The sequence below is a fragment of the Hyaena hyaena genome, unplaced genomic scaffold, assembly GCF_003009895.1.
Source record: "Hyaena hyaena isolate Hyena2069 unplaced genomic scaffold, ASM300989v1 scaffold_210, whole genome shotgun sequence".
NCBI classification, from domain to species: domain Eukaryota; kingdom Metazoa; phylum Chordata; class Mammalia; order Carnivora; family Hyaenidae; genus Hyaena; species Hyaena hyaena.
Window position 1 is genome coordinate 932,269 of NW_024080841.1, and position 17,678 is coordinate 949,946.

Below are 17,678 nucleotides of genomic sequence, written 5' to 3' on the forward strand. Positions count from 1 at the left end.
CTGATTTCCAGCTGTGCAGCTGACCTTGAGCGGGACGCACTGGTCCCAGGTGACGCCAGGAGAAACCGCTCCTCCGCTCGCCAGCTTGACCTGGAGGGAAAGCGCGATGCCTGAAGCTGCTCCACCGCTCTCTGCTTCCGCTCGATTCCCACCAGGGAGGCGGGAGGCTTGAAACTGCTCAGAGGGACTCAGCCTGCGGGTGTTTATTTCGAGTGGTATCAGTGGGGTGCTCGGACTAACATCTGGAAACGAGGTGGGGCTTGGGAAATAGAGCATGGCCCACCTCGGCTAGGCCTGCCGGCACAGGGAGATCAGATCCAAAAGAGTGAGTTGCAATGCTTGGTTCAAGAGGGAACTGGGGCGCCTCCATTTTTCTCCCTACAACTACCAAGGTGGGACCTCAAGGAGCAGCCTCAGCAGCAGTGGAGGCTCAGACCCGCCTACACCAAACCACGCCCATCCTCACTGGAGAGCTGCCATTTTTTTTTTTTTAACCAGAGCCCAGGACAAGACCAACATGGATGCACTACCATAATTAATTCTAGATCAATTCTTTCTATCCAGATATATTTTCTCTTGTCTCATTCGTATCCCTCCCCTCTGCTGGACCGGGCACTCTGGTCCCTGGTTTGCTTAAACAGTCACATTTAATCCATTCTAGATGTATATTCTACACCTCCACCACTACCTTTCTATCTCTCTCTCTTTGGAGTAATCAGACAATATAATTTCTCTGAGTAACATTATCTCTGTTTCTATCTCCTCGCCTCTCACCATATTCTCCTCTTTCTCTCTCTGAATTAAGCCTCTTAGTCTCTCTCCCTGGTCATTTCTCTTCCAATTTGGCTTCCTCCCCACCCTATCATTTCTCTCTTTCTATATGCTCTTCCATCAGCACTATATATATCCGGCTCTCTATTTGTAGCTGGGAATTCTGGTTTTATACTTTTAGACTGTCCTTTGTCTTTTGAGGTTTTTCTTTTTTCTTTTCCTTTCTTATTTTTTTATTTTTATTTTTATTATTAGTTTTTCCTCCGTCCTCTTTTTTTCCCTTCTTTTTTCTTCTATTTCTCTTTCAGTTTGCATGCTTGTTGGATTTGTCTGTGCGCTTATGTGCCTTTGTTCCCTGTGTGTTTTCTGTCTGTTTTCTTTTCCGGGCTACCTCAAGAAACAAGCCAAGGCACACATGGTGGAGTGTCCCAAATACCACTACGAGTAGGGAAATAAAATAACCAAAGTCTCAACAAGAGAGACCAAGACACGCCATTCAAAGAACACTTCCTGAATGGACAGGCCCTGGACAGTCAAAGAGCCTTCTTTAATACAGCAGTACTCGCAGGTGCAGAGTACATAACAAGCTTTTAAAACTGTCAAGAGACAGAAAGCTAGCCAAAATGATGAAATGGAAGAATTCTCCTCTAAAGAAATTCCAGGAAGAAATGACAGCTAAAGAACTGCTCAATACAGATATGAGCAACACAACTGAACAAGAATTTAGAACAATCGTCATAAAATTAATTGTTGGGCTTGAAAAAGCAAGGAAGACATCAGAGAAACTATTACTACAAAGACTATGGAGCTTAAAAATAGTCGTGATGAATTAAAAAATGCTATAAATGAGATGCATAATAAAATGGAGGCATCCAATGCACAAATTGAAGAGGCAAAGAGGAGAATCGGTGACTTAGAAGACATAATTAAAGAAAAGAGGAAGCCGAGAAAAAGAGAGAAACTGATCCAGGAACATGAAAGGAGAGTTCGAGGGCTGAGTGATACAAACGGAAGAATATCTGTAACATAGGAATTCCAGAAGAGGAAGAAAGAGGGAAATGCGCTGAAGGAGTCCTTGAACAAATTATAGCAGAGAACTTCCCTGATCTGGGGAAGGAAACAGACATTAAAATCCAACAGGCACAGAGAACTCCCCTTAGACGTAACTTGAATCAATCTTCTGCACAACATATCATAGTGAAACTGGCAAAATACAAGGACAATGAGAGAATTCTGAAAGCAGCTAGGGATAAAAGGGCCCTAATATACAAAGGGAAACCTATCAGAGTGATTACAGACCTATCTACTGAAACTTGGCAGGCCAGAAAGGAATGGCAGGAGATCTTCAATGTGATGAACAGAAAAAATATGCAGCCAAGAATCCTCTATCCAGCAAGCCTGTCATTCAGAATAGAATGAAATATAAAAGACTTCCCAAATAAACAAAAATTGAAAGAACTCATCACCACTAAACCAGCCCTACAAGAAATCCTGAGGGGGACTCTATGAGGGAAATGTTGCAAGGAATGCAAGGTACCAGAGACACCACCACAAGCATGAATCCTACAAAGAACACAATGACTCCAAACCCATATTTTTCAACAATAACACTGAATGTAAATGAACTAAATGCTCCAATCAAGACACAGGGTAGCAGAATAGATTTTTTTAAAAAAATCCATATATATGCTGTCTACAAGAAACTCATTTTAGACCTGAGGACACCTTCAGGTTTAAAGTAAGGGGATGGAAAAATATCTATCATGCTACTGGAAGTCAAAAGAAAGTTGGAATAGCTATACTTATGTCAGACAAACTGGACTTTAAAGTAAAGACAGTAATAAGGGATGAAGAAGGGCATTATATAATAATTACAGGGTCTATCCATCAGGAAAAGCTAACAATCATAAATGTCTACACACCAAATATGGGAGCACTTAAATACAAAGAACAATTAATCACAAACAGAAACAATTTTATGGATAAGAATGTGCTAATAGCATGGGACTTTAATACTCCACTTACAGCAAAGGACAGATCAACTAGACAGAAAATCACTAAAGAAACAATGGACTTGAATGACACATTGTACCAGATGGATTTGACAGATATATTTAGAACTCTACATACTGAGGCCATGGAATTAACTTCCTTCTCAAGTGCGCATGGCACATTCTCCAAGATAGATCACATACTGAGACATAAAGCAGCCCTCAATAAATATAAAAGAATTGAGACCATACCATGCACACTTTCAGATCACAATGCTGTGAAACTTGAAATCAATCACAGGAAGAAGTCTAGAAAACCTCCAAAAACATGGAGGTTAAAGAACACCCTACTAAAGAATGAATGGGCCAATCAGGCAATTAGAGAAGTTAAAAAATATATGGAAACAAATGAAAATACAACAACCCAAACTCTATGGGGTGTGGCAAAGGCAGTCCTGAGAGAAAAGTATATTGCACTTCAGGCCTATTTCAAGAAATTAGAAAAAACACGAGTACAAAATCTAACAGCTCACCTAAAGGAACTAGAAGGAGAGCAACAAGAGTACCTCTAACCCAGTAGGAGAAGAGAAATAATAAAAATCAGGGCAGAAATAAACAATACAGAATCCAAAAAAACAGTTGAACAGATCAATGAAACCAAGAGTTGGTTTTTTGAAAAAATAAGCAAAATCAACAAACCTCTACCCAGGCTTCTCAAAAAGAAAAGACAGAGGACCTAAATAGACAAAATCATGAATGAAAATGGACTTATTACAACTAACCACTCAGAAATACAAGCAATTATCAGGGAATATTATGAAAAATTATATGCCAACAAACTGGACAATTTAGAAAAAATGGAAAAATTCCTAAACACACACTCACTACCAAAAGTCACACAGGAAGAGATAGAAAATCTGAACAGACTCATAACTAGTGAAGAAATTGAATCAGTTACCAAAAATCTCCCAACAAATAAGAGCCCTGGGCCAGATGGCTTCCCTGGGGAATTCTACCAGACATTTAAAACAGAATTTATACCCATTTTTCTCAAGCTATTCCAAAACATAGAAATCGAAGGAAAACTTTCAGACTCATTCTACGAAGCCCACATCACTTTGATTCCCAAACCAGACAGAAACCCAGCAAAAAAAGAGAACTACAGGCCAATAGCCTTGATGAATACAGATGCAAAAATCCTCAACAAGATATGTGCAAATCAAACTCAACAGCACATAAAAAGAATTATCCACCATGATCAAGTGGGATTCATTCCTGGGTTACAGCTCTGGTTCAATATTTACAAATCAATCCATGTGATAGATCACATTAACAAAAGAAAAGATAAAAACCATATGACCCTGTCGATACATGCAGAACAAGCATTTCACAAAATACAGCATCCCTTCTTAAAGAAGACCCTTGAGAAAGTCGGGATAGAAAGAACTTAACTTAAACATCATAAAAGCCATCCATGAGAAGCTCTCAGCTAACATCATTCTCAATGGAGAAAAACTGAGAGCTTTCCCCCTGAGATCAGGAACAAGACAGGGATGTCCACTCTCACCACTGCTGTTTAACATAGTGCTGGAAGTCCTAGCATCAGCAATCAGGCAACAAAAGGAAATAAAAGGCTACAGGATTGGCAAAGAAGAAGCCAAACTTTCACTTTTCGCAGATGACATGATACTCTACATAGAAAACCTGATGGATTCCACCAGAAGTCTACTAGGACTTATCTATGAATTCAGCAAAGTTGCAGGGTATAAAAGCAACATACAGAAATTGGTTGCATTTTTATACACCAATAATGAAGCAACAGAAAGAGAAATCAAGAAACTGATCCCATTCACAATTGCACACACACACACACAGACAAAAACATAAAATACCCAGGAATAAACCTAACCAAAGATATAAAAGATATATATGATAAAAACTTTAGAAAACTTATGAAGGAAATTGAAGAAGACACAAAGAAATGGAAAAACATTCCATGCTCATGGATTGGAAGAATTAATATAGTTGAAATGTCATTTACTACCCAAAGCAATCTACACATTCAACGCAATCCCAATCAAAATTGCACCAGTATTCTTCTCAAAACTAGAACAAACTATCCTCAAATTTGTATGGAACCACAAAAGACCCCACATGGCCAAAGTAATATTGAGGAAGAAAACCAAAACAGAAGGCATCACAATCCCAGACCTTAGCCTCTACTACAAAGCTGTCATCATCAAGACAGTATGGTATTGGCACAAAAACAGACACATAGACCAATGGAATAGAATAGAGAACTCAGAGTTGGACTCAAAAATGGATGGCCAAGTAATCTTTGACAAAGCAGGAAAGAGTATCCAATCAAAAAAAAGACAGCCTCTTTAACAGAGAACAGGACAGCAACATGCAGAAGAATGAAACAAGATTATTTTCTCACACCATACACAAAAATAAACTCAAAATGGATAAAGGACCTGATCGTGAGACAGGAAACCATTAAAAGCCTAGAGGAGAAGGCAGGAAACAACTTGCTTGACCTCAACCACAGCAATTTCTTACTTGATACCTCCCCAAAGGCAAGGGAATCAAGAGCAAAAATGAACTATTGGGACCTCATCAAGATTAAAAGCTTCTGCACAGCAAAGGAAACAATCACAAAACTAATAGGCAACTGACAGAACGGGAAAAGATAGTTGCAAATGACATATCAGATAAAGGGACAGTATCCAAAATCTATAAGGAACTCACCAAACTCCACACCTGAAAAACAAACAACCCAGTGAAGAAATAGGCAAAAGATATGAACAGACACTTCTCCAAAGAGGACATCCAGATGGCCAACAGACACATGAAAGATGCTCAGCATCCCTCCTCATCAGGGAAATAGAAATCAAAACCACACTGAGATACCACCTCACGCCAGTCAGAGTGGCTAAAATGAGCAAATCAGAGGATACAAATCTAGATGCTGGTGAGGATGTGGAGAAACGGGCACCCTCTTACACTGTTGGTGGGAATGCAAACTGGTGCGGTCCCTCTGGAAAACAGTGTGGAGGCTCCTCAAAAAATTAACAATAGAATTGAACAGATCAATGAAACCAAGAATTGGTTTTTTGAAAAAGTAAACAAAATTGACAAACCTCTAGCTAGACTTATCAAAAAGAAAAGAGAGAGCACCCAAATAGACAAAATTATGAATGAAAATGGACTTATTACAACCAACCCCTCAGAAATACAAGCAATTATCAGGGAATACTATGAAAAATTATATGCCAACAAATTGGACAACTTAGAAGAAATGGACACATTCCTAAACACACACTCACTACCAAAATTCACACGGGAAGAAATAGAAAACCTGAACAGACCCATAACGAGTGAAGAAATTGAATCAGTGATCAAAAATCTCCCAACAAATAAGAGCCCTGGACCTGATGGCTTCCCTGGGGCATTCTACCAGACATTTAAAACAGAATTAATCCCAATTCTTCTCAAGCTATTCCAAAAAATAGAAATCGAAGGAAAACTCCCGGACTCATTTTATGAAGCCAGCATCACTCTGATTCCCAAGCCAGACAGAGATCCAGCAAAAAAAGAGAACTACAGGCCAATATCCTTGATGAATACGGATGCAAAAATTCTCAACAAGATCCTTGCAAATCGAATCCAGCAGCATATCAAAAGAATCATCCACCAAGATCAAGTGGGATTCATTCCTGGGTTACAGGGCTGGTTCAACATTCGCAAATCAATCAATGTGATACATCATATCAATAAAAGAAAAGATAAAAACCATATGATCCTGTCAATAGATGCAGAAAAAGCATTTGACAAAATACAGCATCCCTTCTTAATAAAGACTCTCGAGAAAGTTGGGATAGAAGGAACCTACTTAAACATCATCAAAGCCATCTATGAGAAGCCTTCAGCTAACATCATCCTCAACGGGGAAAAACTGAGAGCTTTCCCCCTGAGATCAGGAACACGACAGGGATGTCCACTCTCACCACTGTTGTTTAACATAGTGCTGGAAGTCCTAGCATCAGCCATCAGACAACAAAAGGAAATCAAAGGCATCAGAATTGGCAAAGAGGAAGTCAAACTTTCACTCTTCGCAGATGACATGATACTCTACATAGAAAACCCGACAGACTCCACCAGAAGCCTACTAGAACTGATCCAAGAATTCAGCCAAGTTGCAGGGTACAAAATCAACGTACAGAAATCGGTTGCATTTTTATACACCAATAATGAAGCAACAGAAAGAGAAATCAAGAAACTGATCCCATTCACAATTGCACAAAAAACCATAAAATACCTCGGAATAAACCTAACCAAGGATACAAGAGATCTGTATGATGAAAACTATAGAAAACTTATGAAGGAAATTGAAGAAGACACAAAGAAATGGAAAAACATTCCATGCTCATGGATAGGAAGAATAAATATAGTTAAGATGTCATTACTACCTAAAGCACTCTACACATTCAATGCAATTCCAATCAAAATTGCACCAGCATACTTCTCAAAACTAGAACAAACTATCCAAAAATTTGTATGGAACCACAAAAGACCCCGAATAGCCAAAGTAATACTGAAAAATAAAACCAAAACGGGAGGTATCACCATCCCAGACTTCAGCCTCTACTACAAAGCTGTCATCCTCAAGACAGTATGGTATTGGCACAAAAACAGACACATAGACCAATGGAACAGAATTGAGAACTCAGAAGTGGACCCAAAAGTATACAGCCAACTGATCTTTGACAAAGCAGGAAAGAATATCCAATGGAAAAAAGACAGCCTTTTTAACAGATGGTGTTGGGAGAACTGGACAGCAACATGCAGAAGAATGAAACTAGATCATTTTCTCACACCATGCACAAAAATCAACTCAAAATGGATAAAGGACCTGAACGTGAGACAGGAAACTATCAACACCCTAGAGGAGAAAGCAGGAAACAACCTCCTTGACCTCCACCGCAGCAACTTCTTACTTGACACATCCCCAAAAGCAAGGGAATCAAGAGCAAAAATAAACTGTTGGGACCTCATCAAGATTAAAAGCTTCTGCACAGCCAAGGAAACAACCCAGAAAATTAATAGGCAACCAACGGAATGGGAAAAGATAGTTGCAAATGACATATCAGATAAAGGGTTAATATCCAGAATCTATAAGGAACTCACCAAACTACACGCCCGAAAAACAAACAACCCAGTGAAGAAATGGGCAGAAGACATGAACAGACACTTCTCCAAAGAGGACATCCAGATGGCCAACAGACACATGAAACGATGCTCAGCATCCCTCCTCATCAGGGAAATACAAATCAAAACCACACTGAGATACCACCTCACGCCAGTCAGAGTGGCTAAAATGAGCAAATCAGAGAACTCTAGATGCTGGCGAGGATGTGGAGAAACGGGCACCCTCCTACACTGTTGGTGGGAATGTAAACTGGTACAGCCCCTCTGGAAAACAGTGTGGAGGTTCCTCAGGAAACTAACAATAGAACTCCCTTATGACCCAGCAATAGCACTGCTAGGAATTTACCCAAGGGATACAGAAATGCTGAGGCATAGGAGCACATGTACCCCAATGTTCATAGCAGCACTCTCCACAATAGCTAAAACATGGAAAGAGCCTAAGTGTCCATCAACAGATGAATGGATCAAGAAGATGTGGTTTATCTATACCATGGAATACTACATGGCAATGAGAAACAATGAAATCTGGCCATGTGTAGCAACATGGATGGACCTTGAGGGTGTTATGCTGAGCGAAATAAGTCAGGCAGAGAAGGACAAATATCATATGTTTGCACGTATAGGAGGATTAGGAGGAACTTGACGGAGGAACAAGGGGGAGAAGAAGGGCGGAAATGGTGGGGGAAAGGGAGAGAGGCAAACCATGAGAGACTCTTGAATGCTGACAAAAACTGAGGACTGATGGATGTGGGGGGGAGGGGGGGATGGGCATAGAGGAGGACACTTGTGGGGATGAGCACTGAGTGTTATGTGGAAACTAATTTGACAATAAACTATTTGTAAAAAAATAAAATAAAATAAATAAATTACACGTATTGACTAAAGGAAAAAAAAATTAACAATAGAACTCCCCTATGACCTAGCAATCATAGGAACTTAACGGAGGACCATGGGGGAGAAGAAGGGGAAAAACATAGTTGGGGAGAGGGAGGGAGGCAAACCATGAGAGACTCTTGAATGCTGAGGACAAACTGAGGTCTGATGGGGCTGTGGGGGAGGGGAAGGGGGGTGATGGGCATGGAGTAGTTCACTTGTTGGGATGAGCACTGGGTGTTATATGGAAACCAACTTGACAATAAACTATTTAAGAAAAATAAAATTAAATTAAACAAAATTTAACATCTTGTTCCTCAATCACACTAGCCACCCTTTGTCAAGTGCTGAAAAGTCATGTGTGACTACTGACTACTGCATTGGACAGCACAAATATAGAACATTTACATTATCACAGGAAGTTCTATTGCACAATAATAACTACAGTGAAAAATATTGTTAAGACCAGGAAGGAATCTTTGGAAAATCCAGTGTGCTAAAAGCAGCAGCAGAGGTAGCAGTAACAATCATAAGCAGTAGGAGTTAGTTGTTTCCCAAATAAAACAGTTGGTTAACTGAAGGGTAAAGGAGGAAAATGATTTAACTATAGCAGATTGATCATATTGTAACTGCATATGGTAATATCTGCAGTTTGCTCGGATCCATGACATACACACCTGAGTAGCTGTGCACTGTCACTGCCCTGCACAACTATCATTTGCTTTTCTTCACAGTCCACTGATGAAGAAGTGGACATCCAAACTCCCTGGTTCTCTCCCCGCCCCTTCTCGTCCCTTACTTTCCTCCAAGCAGACAATGGATGAGGAAACACCTGGCAAAGCTGAGCCAAGGAGGCTGACCTGCAGGTTACAGCTGTCACTTGGAATATCTCAAACGTGCAGGTATTTTAGTTGGGTTTTTTACTTCATATTGGTTAATATGCCAGTGATGTGGAAAGCAGATAAGGTTGGCTTTTGTTGCTATCCCTATTCCTTCCAACCTTCATCTCCTCTTGCTTTTCTTTTCTGCTTCTCAAACACACAGCACCCTCTGGTTGTCCAAAGTTTCTGACCCAAACAGACCTGCTGTCCATTCTAAAGATCATCTTCTTTCTCCCCAGCATCTTTTCATTCAGGCCCCAGCAACATCCCAGTGATGAACTGCCTAAATTCACTCTAAGTATAAATAGCACCAAATTCTCCCAAAGTGCATTTGCCTAAGACTACCTCCCAGAATGTTCTGGGAGATACTTTTTGAGCAAGGTTATCTTTACATATTCTCTGCCTGACTCTACCCTTTTAATTCCCCTCTACCTAGCCCGTCAGCAACAAACATACAGATTCATATTAGAAACACACCTTGGTACTTTCTCCCTCTGCTACCTTTCCAAGCAGCTTCATAGTCAGTTGGGGCTCATAAAATGCACAGCTATTACTTGCAGAGAATATGCAGTGGCAGGGAAAACTGAAAATATCTGAAGCCATTAATCACAAATTTATAAATATGAAGGAATATTTCCATGAGAAAAATGAGTCATATTTCCGTTTCCAAATTTCCATTGAGAAAAATGAGGAATAAGCCTAGAACTGAAAACTCAAGAGATGGACCTCTGCTCCATGTGAGACTCCATTATGGCATTGAAATGGTCTGTCCAATGGACCACTGTAAAAGGTTTGGGTGACTCTCTCTAAAATACATCCCCAAGAAGCATTCTTCTGCAGCAAATACTCCTTCATTAGAAGTGAGTTTGTCAGTTACCTAGAGATTATCATTCTCTGCTGCAAGACGCGATATCCCAGGTCTTTATAGTCCAGCTTGTGGGGTTCTTTTCTTTCCAGTTTTTATTCAAAATTCCACTTAGTTAGCATCACAGTGTAATATTAGTTTCAGGTATACAATATAGTGATTCAACGCTTCCATAAAACATCAGGTGCTCATCACAACATCCTTAATTCCCATCACCTATTTAACCCATTCCCCTACCCAACAGCTTGTGAACTTATACCTGAACTCATGAGAAGTCCCTTTACAGAGCGCTATTTACTGTGAAACAGGTTTTTACTGAGAATTCCAAAAAAGGAGAGTCTCACCTCGCAGTACTCTGTGATAATGCAGAAATTATCTTGCTCCACAAAGCTTGCATGGAACTTGACAATAGCTGGGTGGTCCAGCTTGGAAAGGAGCTGGGCCTCCAAACTGGCCTGCACAGTCTCATTTGGATTGAGTTCTCCAACAGAGATTTCCTTCAGTACCTTTCTACAGCCAAAACAAAACAAAACAAAAAACACAAACAAACAAAATTTAGTACATTTAGATTGAAAAGAGTAATAGATATGAACAAGTGGTTTGGGGCCACCTAGTTAACGCCCAGGCTGTGACCCAATCACAGGTTTGGTATTGTCTGTTATGACACTGTGTCTCCTACTGGTCCCCAGGGCCTGCTTGCCTAGCCTGATCACTGACACACCTGTGGCGCTACGGTTGTGGTCAAACTGGGCAGAGACTGACTAATCTTAACCAACTTGCTGAGGCGGCTCTTCCTTGGTCTCTGTATGTCTTGGTTTCCCTTTGTCTTTCACATGGTTTCTCTGCTTCCATCTGTCTCTGTATGTTTTCACTCTAACCTTATCTGTTTTCCTCTGATTTTCTATTTCTCTCTATTCCTATCTTGGTATTTACCTCTGTTTCTTTGTCTCTCTTTGTCTCTGTCTCGCTTTTTCTCTCATATATATATATACATCTAACTCTGTCTTTCTTTGCCAATGTCTTTCTCTGCCTCTTACACATACACACATGCTTCTATCTCAGCTCTAAACTTTTCCAAATCCATCAACTTAATATCAATAGGGCTGTTATCTATTTACTTTCTTTTTCAAACTATTCTTGGCATAGCATACTCTATTGCTCTCAGTATTTAGGAGAAAAAAAACCCTAAAAACATTGATAGAAGTATTTAGGGTCTCAAGCATGTATAAATGGAACAAGAGCTCATTAAATCTCCAAATCATTCATTTTAAACTGTGATAATTCAATGAGGAGTGGACCAAAACACTATCTCTTCCCATCTAAGAAAAAAATAGTCTGATGAACAAACCAATTACAGTACGGAGTGTAAACTAGATTGCCAGGGAAAAGCACTTTAGGGCACCAATTACATGTGAGACAGAGTCTGCTGATTATAAGTAAACATTAGCTATTCATTAAGAAGTTTTGCAGAACCCAAGCTAGAAAACATTTTGCAAAGATATTCTTTAAGAGTTACAGCCTATGCATATTAATGGAAATATATTTATAGTAGGAATAGTCTTCATTAAAGGCCCTTCAACCATCTCATATATTAAGCAGAGCTCCCCAGCCCTTTCTTCTTTTTCTTTTTTTAAATAGTTTATTGTCAAGTTGGTTTCCATGTAACACCCAGTGCTCATCCCCACAAGTTCCCCAGCCCTTTCTAACAGATGCTGATAGCAGCCTTTCCCACTGGTAGTGGGTGTGCCCAGCAGGCGCCCAGCAGGTGTTCTCTGGCACACCCATTAACTCCTGCCCTTCCAGCTAAGATGTGTGCTTACCCAAGTCATTGTGTTTATTCCCAAAATTGTTGACAGCAATTGTGCTTACTGCTGTAAATTTGTGACTTAAATATGACAAACTGATGAAGGATGAGTATGAGTGTTATCTTTGTGAGGAAAACTAAGTCGAATGCTTACCAAAAAACTTGACAGTGACAAGTAACAAAAAAGAATTACAGTTGAAAAAGCAGTTGACAAGAGAGGGCTAAATAGTTGGCTTAAAACTGTAAAAAATCAAGTATTCTGAATTCATGCTGCTAAACTGCATTCCATTCTCAAGAAGGTAAACCTGGAAAACTTAACATACTATGGATGTAGTTTATGCGACAAAGATGAAGGACCTCTAATCAGAAAACATTAGATATTGTCTGTGCATCAAAAAATTGGAGAAAATGTGCAATGATATGTTTTACATTGATATAAACATTTTCATTATGTCATTTCATTTAAAAATTGTTTCCTCTGTTTACCCAAGTACCAGCCCCAATCACAATGGATAGGAGAGCTCCTATCATTCTTAAAAATGTGACTATAGTATAAATTTTTCATTGATTCAAATAAGACATCCCCCTGGTTGTTTCACTGTAGAAGATGTTTCTTCAGGCAATACCAGAGACAAAGCCTGTGTCTTCACTCAGACGCAGGGCCTAGAAGTTTTCACATTGCAGTCAACACTGTATTGTGTAGTTTTTGCCCCTTCCATTCCTCAGTGGCGAATATTTCATAAAAATTCCAGGTTAGACAATCTGTCCTAAAAGCTGAGACACCATGTAGGAAAACTTAGAAAGTGTCCTTATCTCACTGATCCATATTGAGTGTTGGATGACATTTAGCATTTTTCTTGACCAATAAAGCTGTTGTTAAGTTTCCATTCTCCAAAATCTCACAAGGAGAACCATCTGTTTCAAGATGGCCATTATTTGGAAATCAATTTTCCTAAAACTTGAGTCATTTATAACACTTTATTCATCTTAAATGTTTTCCATGGTCTTCCCATTGTGAACCCCTAAAACACAACCCCAGTAGGCACTGGCTGCATTAGAAAGAAGGGCCCTGCACAAGGGGCCTCACAGGCTCTGCCCTGCCACTTACAGGGGTCTTTAATGAGGACTGCAATTTAGAAAGTTGGAGCATTTGGTTCCCTTCCCCTAATGGAGCTGTCCCATTGATGTTGTTAGGTAAGGAACACTTTCTCAGGCCCCTACTTGGTAATGAAGTGGGTTCTAGAGAAATGCTTGCATACTATTTTCTATAAGAAGACTGTTCCATCAAGGATTTGGTTAAAAATGACCTCGTGTTGTTAAGAGTGGCATCCAGACTGTAAGTAGGGTAAAGGGAGCTTCAAACGACATCCCGCAGCTATGTTTTTCTGCAACTTGTGAATATTACCAAGCAGCCGGCAGAGCTCGATGACATCTTCATAGTGCCTTTGCAGTAATTTGCTGTGCCCAACTAACAGATAGTTGTAAAAGCCACAGTGGATAAGCATGAAAATATAAAGCCTTATACAAACTTGCAATAATCTCTTGGTGTGAAGGAACAAATGCTATAAAAAGCTTAAATATACTTATTTTTCCTCATAAACATCAACTATTGTGCAATAGAGCTTGAGATTTTACATATAGTTACCCAAGTCCCGTCTGGCAGCCGGATGATAAAGCACAAGATCTCATTTGCCCACAGCTTAGCAGACGAAGGTAGGGCTATTAAGACAGGTGATATCTAATATAATCATCTCTAGCTGACGCAGAGACATTCTACCTTCCTGACCTAAGATCATGTCACTGATCCGACAGAGGAAACTCTCATTACATATCACGAAATATGAGATCAATATCAGCCAAAGACAGCATAGAAAGTCACCAAATCAAGGACAGCCTGTCACATGCTCGATGACTCTCAGCCTGTCACCCACTCCTAAATAACATGACAGATATTTATTTTATCAGAACTTCAACTGTCTGGGAGAAACTTTATGACAGCAGCAAAAAAAAAAAAAAAAAAAAAAAACCCACAAAAAAAACCCTCACAATATAACAAAACACAACAAAAAAACCCTACACACGCAAGCATCCCTGCAGACCCACTCAACTTGCAAAATTTCTGTTCTTTTCCCCACCTGGCATGCTTCTTTCTTTCTAGAATCAGTAGCAAACTGACAAACTTTGGAAATCTGGGATAACTATAGCTAATTTCATTCCCTGAAAATCCACCCACTCATCATATAAATGGGGCAGATTTTATTTTTGAGATGTTAACCAAAGGTTGTTTTTTTTTTTACCAAAGATCCTCTCATTCTTTCACATGTTCCCCATCAAATCAGCAGCGTATGCTGCCTCAGGAAAAAGAAGACACCTCACAAACCACAGAGGATCAGTCAGATCCCTGGCTTTTGATTTCCCAAAGGAGAGACCAAGGCTAGAGCAAAGATCTGAAGGAATACCTGGCCAGCGGGTGAGTGTCTCCCCGCCTCCAGGTGAGAAAGAGACCCTCTGGACCAGATGAAGGGAAGGCAAGAAAGTTGGGTGTAGCTGAGCCCTTGAAAACAGTTCATGTCCCCTATGCCGGGTCCAGAGAAGATGGTAGGAACAGAGCTCCAAGGTGGGTAGGAAAGCCTGAGAGCAGAAGAACTGTGCTCTTTCCAAAGCAGGGCACAGAAAATAGCAGCACCCTCTCATTGTCTGGTGTCCAGCTAGGGGTAGGAGAGAAAAAAAAGATCTTCAAGGGGCAAGGAAGCTGATGAGCCCAAGGATCTTAGCATCCCAGGATATTCACTTTTGCATATGCAAACTACTTTGTACTTTGTGGAATTACCTTTTCTCTAGCTGGATCCCAAGGAGCAAAAGAAATGAATTTATCATTCTTTACTATTTGCCCTGTATAGATCGTTACCCAGTAAAGGAATGCCTGTATTTGCATTATTTGAATACTTTATGAAAGTTAATAAGCATGTTATTTATTTTTTATAAAGAATATATTGTTGTTTTTTATAAAGAAAACTACTTACAGAAACTACAAAAACTAGATACAAATTTCGATAGCTGTATACCATTCTTTAGATATGCACACACACCCAGAGTATACATTATGGAATGTGGAATGAAGTACTTTTGAAAAGACTTGTAAAACTAACAGGCTCACAAACCACTCTTTTCTTCCTTCATCCTCACCCACCTATCTATCCTCAGTTTTTATCCAAATATATTTTATATAACAAGATTTTAAACATAAAGTGAGGAACCATCCCATTAAACCATGCTCTGCTCTAGAGGATTCTTTTAGTTTGGGGTCCTCAGGAAGCAAACCTTGAGACACAAGACTTGTGTACACGTAGTCCTGAAGCAGTGAGAGGCAGTGGGAAAGTGAGACAAAGAGGGGAGGGAAGCTGATCAAGAGTATTACCAAGCTGGTCACCATGGCAGCAACTGGCGCTTAATTCGGTGCTTAATTCTGCGAAGGAGCCCTTGGAAGCCAGTATAGAATTGGTGCCTCTGAGTCCCCTGACTGAGGTGCAAGGACCAAGTCCCTTCATTCTCTGGTTAAGGCTGCTCCCCGGGAGCATAAACGCCCCCATTCTCTCACTGTGCCAGAGCACACGGGACCATACTGGCCAGAGAGAGGCCTGTACCAGCAGCTGAAGGCTGGACCCATGACAGGAAACACTAATTGCCCAGGAATACAGGTAGGGCACCAACACTGTCTTCCACAAGGATAAAAAAAAAATTCCCCCCAAAATGGAAAATCTGGTCGGTTTTATCTATATCCTAAAGATGGCTAAGATACAGTGATTCCTAGAAAAAGTAAAGGGTCTTTATAGGAAATAATGAAACTGAAAACCACTTATAACCTACAGATGAATTCTACATCCTAGGCTTTTCAAGACTGATTTAGTTTACAAATACATTAGCAGTGTATAGGAGTACTGCATACAGATAACAAGCAAAGAATAAATAATTAACAATACCTAATAATATAGAGAATAAACTAAGAACAAATAAATAACAGTAGAATCATTTCAGACATTTTAGTTTGGCAAATCAGCTCTCCTGGCTCCTGTCTAGATGATATTATCATTTGTGGTGACAATTTCCATGCAGTGTTTCCAGGCTGGTACCATAACATTATACAAGTTGCCATTTATTTTTAAGGAACCAAAGAGAGTATACAGAAATTTCAGGAGTAGGAGGTTTGAAGACAAATATGGCCCAAATAAAAAAATTTCTAATAACTATGTGAATTCAATGACTTTTCCCATCTGTATAAATTTTAAAAAATAGAAGTGGCTTGAGCACATGTTTCAAGGCTGGAAACAGCACTGGTGCTCACTGGAAGTGCTCTGCAGGGACTCTCTGGTGTCAGTGCAGGAACAGAACTGGCGCACACCTGGTGGCTCAGTCGGTTTAGCATCTGACTCTTGATCTTGGCTCCAGTCATGATCTCACCATTCATGAACTTGAGCCCCACCTTGGGCTCTGTGCTGACAGCACACAACCTGCTTGGGATTCTCTCTTTCTTTCTCTCTCTCTCTCTCTCTTGCTCTGTTTCTCTCTCAATCTCATTCTCTCTCTCTCTCTCAAAATAAAGAAAGAAATAAACTTAAAAAAATGAATAGAACTGGCTTCAGGATGTGCCCTATCCAGCTCTGTTCCAGAGGACTCCTAGGAGGTCATATGGAGAAGATATAATGTGTCTAACTGCTCTGTTGTGCAAAGCCCTTCTCCCAGGGGCTTTTTCGTTCTCTTGAGCAAAGAGCCTTAGGCTAAGCCACGAAATCCATGAGTGAGTATTAATTAATCAGATAGCTACAAAAGCCAGCCTTTAAAAAAAAAAAAAAAAAAGTGGATTCCCTTCATGGTGAACAGCTTTCTGGAGCTTCTTTCTACAGATTCTAAAAGTTCTCCTTACAACCTAGGATGTATTAGAATCAACTCTAATTCCCCCCTCAAACCAGTTATGGCTCTTCTCCCTTTCCTTCTCCCCTGTACCTCAACACAAGTGGTCAAGCCATTCTATTTTTCTTATTTATACAGATAAGCCAAATCACTGAATATTATATCTTGATTATTTTAAGAGACACTGATGACTGTCTACCCATCTCCCCACACCTCCACCATCGTATGTTCTAAAGAAGAGGACCCTCTCCCAAGCCCCTGGCATGAATCATAATTCGCTTAAGTCTATCATGTAATCCTATTCCCCTTATCAGTGATTAGTTTAGGTGTGATGCAGTTTTGGCCTAGGAGATGTGCAAAGTCTCCTGGGATTT

General features: G+C 40.0%; 1 protein-coding gene across 1 annotated transcript in view; it reads right to left on the reverse strand.

Annotated features, from left to right (window-relative positions):
* Positions 1–17,678, reverse strand: part of NEK11 (NIMA related kinase 11) — a 251,083-nt gene that overhangs the window by 199,710 nt on the left and 33,695 nt on the right. The window contains exon 3 of the mRNA XM_039242197.1: positions 10,937–11,102. Coding sequence (XP_039098128.1) covers positions 10,937–11,102 — 166 coding nt within the window. The remainder of the gene's footprint in view (positions 1–10,936; positions 11,103–17,678) is intronic.